The following is a 4,148-nucleotide window of genomic DNA, read 5'->3' on the forward strand; positions in this document are numbered from 1 at the left end:
GCGGCGAGGAAGTGGGGGCGAGTTTAGTCCGGCGACGGAGGGACATGAGGGCCAAAAGAAGTGACGCCCTCTGACTGATTGAGGTCAAACATTTTGTAATTCTAATGACATTTTTTTTTATGTCAAATATTTTTTTGTCTAAAACTTTTTTTATATATATATTCATAAGACTCATTTTTTCCTCACAAAGAGAAAAAGTTATTTTTAAAAAGTAAGCTTTTATTTGCGCAGATAAAAAAAAACGGTCTTTATGTTGTGGTATTTAGACCCAAACCAGGATCTTTATGTTCTCAGCAATGAAAACTCTACAGCGGAATCAAAACCAAAAGTTTGTGAATCGTAACGAAAGATTTCTGACATGGAGAGGGAAAAAAAAGGCAGACTTTGTGTTTATAAAAAGAAAAGTAGACATAGAAAAGGAGCATAGAAGCAGTGATCTATAAATGCTTTCTATTTTAGGAAAGATAGCAATAAACGAGCTCCACAGGTGGCTCTGTCTGGGAAAGAAACGCTTAAACAGGTTAAACAAACGGGTGATTGAGCAAGAAAATGATGTTGAACATCAAATGCAATACCAGAACCGGGTTAATAAGACCATCTGATCCATTTTAGCATGCCCCAAACACCTAAATCAGGGGTGAGCAATTCCAGTTCCTGAGGGCCGGTATCCTGCAACTTTTAAATCCATCACTGGTCCAACACACCTGAATCAAATGGCTGTGTTACCTCCTCAGCATGCAGTTAGTTCCTCCAGAGTCCTCTCAATCATCTAGTTACTTGATTCAGGTGTGTCCAACCAAAGGCACATCTAAAAGTTGCAGGATACCGGCCCTCAGGAACTGGAATTGCCCACCCCTGACCTAAATGAATAATTTTTTTTCAGCTTTTTATTGGATCTCTATTTTTCTGTCAGTTTTTTTTTTATTCTGCTCATTTTTGGATGTAATAAACTCATTTAATGCCTCATCAGTTCATCACAGAGAGGTTGCCGTGCTAAACTGGTTCCAGAGCATCAGATTGACATGTGCGACTCCGTCAAAGACTACGTTCACACTGCAGGCCTTGATGCTCAATTCAGATTTTTGTGAAAAACACGTTTTTTTTACGTTGCCGTTCATATTTCCAAATATATGCGACTTGTATGTGATCTCCTGTGTGAACTGAAGCCATAAAACGCAAGTGTCCCGCATGCGAAGTAGTGGACGCGATGGCGTCACAGAACAGCGTGCTATTTTTTTCCGGAAGTAAACATGGATGAAAGTGCCGGAGCGCAGCTAGCGGTCTTTTCCAACCATAAAAAACTCGATCTTTTCAATACGTTTGAACATAAATACTGCTCTCCACATTATCGTCTGCCATGGTTATTGTTTTCCAAGACGCAGAATAGTGACCTTTGTCGGGTATTAATGACGGTCAGGTCGGATTCACACACCGGTCGCATTTGAAAAGATCCGATTCGTATCGGATTCAGGACCACATAGCCAAGTGGTCTGGGTCGGATTGGAAAAAATCGGATCTGTGTTGTTCAGACGGCCATGAAAAGATCAGATCCAGGTCGCATACGGGCAAAAAAAATCGGATTTGATCACTTCAGGCTACAGTGTAAACGTAGCCAAACTGGTTTCACCCAGGTTCCAACCTTCAGCAGAACCAGTTCGGTCAGGAGCTGGAGGCGGGCTCAGAAGATCAACAGCCAATCAGAATGCCACACCTCTTTTACTTTGTTTTCTATCGTAGCATAAAGTTTCTGTTTGGATAAAATCAAGGAGTTTCAGCGCTGATAAGGAAGAACATGAGCTCCCAGTTTCTGATCTAAACAATCAAAACAAGTCAAATAAAGAGGAAATGACTGCGGAACTCCATACAGGTGACTTCCTTTAAAACATTTATCCTCTAACATCATCAAAAGAGTTTCAACAAATTATACACAACAACTTGTAACCATGGAAATAACATTATTCTACTATAATTATTCCAGCAGTGTTTTGGTGCTGAAAGCTCCACTGATTTAACTCCAGCAGCCGGCCAATCAGAATCTTTGTTTGTTTTTAATGCAACTAAAGTAACTAAAGACAAACCGGGCTTTAAGCTAGCAATGCGTATGGGCGCACGCTTTTTAAAAATGACCTAGAAACCTAGAAACTTTGCTCAAATGTTCAAAATTTCCCAAGCAGCAGATGCTGAATTAGAGAAGACCATCTCAGTGGAGGAAAGCGCAAGCTATTTAGGTCAACTCCATTGTTGAATCTGGGTCCTTTTTCTCCAGAGAGAAATGTGTGCTATAATTAGAAACTTAAGTAAGAGTTCAGACTGTGAGAAGCAGCAGTTTCCAGAAACAAACCTAAAACCTGCTATGGTTTTAGGTTCAACACTCACTGCTTTCTGCAGCCCTCTTGATTCCAGATTCGTCCTCCGGAGCGTCGGGGCTCAGACCCATGAGGTCAAACCTGCACACGTACAAAGGCTGGAGTCAAAACCACAACAACAGCTCACTGACACAATCGTACTATTGTAAAGGGCGACACGGGGGCCTTTTGTGTTTCTCAGGGAATCAAAGGCAGCCGGTGATGAGCCGAGAGGCAGCATCCCCATCAGGGAAACTCACCACGCCGGCATCATGGACTTCATGTTGAGAGTGACGGGGATTCTGGGCCTGCAGGAGGGGAATTAAAGGGGAATTAAAGCAGGTCTGGACCTTAGCTTTAGGGGAGGTAGGGTCTATGGCAGCAGACTTACGCATGAGGGCAGATAAACTTGACGTGAGGCAGCCGGATCCCCGTCAGCGTCTCGGCCCAGCCGTGCCTGAAGGAAAACGGGGAGGAGCTGTTAGTTTCTCAGCCAGAAATAAACATAAATCAACCTAATAAAAAACTTAGAGGATAAGAAATATCTTTTAATTTTACATTTAGACCAAGGTTCGGCTGATTCTAGTGATTACTAAATGTTTCAGGCAGTTTCAGTCAAAATAATCCTAAAAGCGTCTGTTTTAACAGACATTAAGCAAATGGATTGGAGGTAAACATTAAATGCTTTCTAATATCCAATTCAGTTTGCTTTTCTATAAAGACATAAATTCATGCTTATTTTATTAAAAAATAAACCAAGAAGCAACAAGAAGTGAAACCCTGTTTCTTCTACTCTTAAAGTGTTGTACATGCGCCTGCAATTTAAAAATAAAACACATTAAAATGCTGGGAAAATCAGAAAAAAGTAACAGGAAATGAAAGACGGTTCTAATATGGTGCAGATGTCTAAAAACGTTTAAATCCGCTGAGTTTATCTCAGGTTTTAGAAGCGTTCAGGGACATTTCTCTTCTAATAATCCTCCTCTCTGAGGTCATTGCTTATGTCTCCCCATCCAGGAATCCTGCTTTCATAAAGGGAATCACATCACCAATGATCAATGCCTCATTTATACAGAGGCAGCACTGGAAAAACCTTAATTTGAGCAGGTAAATTAGTATTTTTGCTCTCAAACTAAGATTATTAGATAATATGCACTTTAAAATAAGATAATGTAATTGTTTTTTCTTATTTTAAGTGTAAATTGTCTTGTTCCATTGGTTAAATGTCGGTTTCACCTCCTCAATCCTAGAAAAAAGGAACTTATTTTAAGAATAAATGACTTTTCTAGATTTTGATTTTTTCCTGTGAGCAGAGATCTACCAGGTTCTGAACTCATAACATCCTATATGATACATAGGAAAAAGAGGGGTTATCCGTTTTCTTTTCCTTGCAGTTATGCTTCTACATATGTTTTTTTGTTTGTTTTTTGTTAATAAAATAACTAATAATAAAAACTTTTGTTACAAAATGATGGAAAGAAAAATGTCTCTATCTTGTTTTTACAACTAAATAATTAAGTATGAAAGAAGTGGCTTCACAGAACGGGTGTTCTGATCTGATCTGAACATCAGATCATGGTCCGATATTAGCCAACAAACCAATATTAGATCTAAAATCTCTGATATTTTCATGCTGATAGAAACTTCCGTCTAAAGTTCCTTTAAATTATAGGTTAACATTACATGGGCCAGTTGTTCTCCTAACTATTGTAACCAACTACCAGTTTTAGTCCGTGAGGCAGACACCCTGTCTACTTTTAAGGCTAGGCTTAAAACTTTCCTTTTTGATAAAGCTTCTAGTTA

General features: G+C 39.4%; 1 protein-coding gene across 1 annotated transcript in view; it reads right to left on the reverse strand.

Moving 5' to 3' along the window:
* The window catches only part of lypla2 (lysophospholipase II), a 12,618-nt gene that overhangs the window by 6,679 nt on the left and 1,791 nt on the right, over positions 1–4,148 (reverse strand). The window contains exons 2-5 of the mRNA XM_015399864.1: positions 3,125–3,137; positions 2,737–2,802; positions 2,606–2,653; positions 2,377–2,447 (exon numbers count right to left, since the gene is read on the reverse strand). Coding sequence (XP_015255350.1) covers positions 2,377–2,447; positions 2,606–2,653; positions 2,737–2,802; positions 3,125–3,137 — 198 coding nt within the window. The remainder of the gene's footprint in view (positions 1–2,376; positions 2,448–2,605; positions 2,654–2,736; positions 2,803–3,124; positions 3,138–4,148) is intronic.

This window comes from Cyprinodon variegatus, unplaced genomic scaffold (genome assembly GCF_000732505.1).
Source record: "Cyprinodon variegatus isolate N-32 unplaced genomic scaffold, C_variegatus-1.0 Scaffold1053, whole genome shotgun sequence".
NCBI lineage: Eukaryota > Metazoa > Chordata > Actinopteri > Cyprinodontiformes > Cyprinodontidae > Cyprinodon > Cyprinodon variegatus.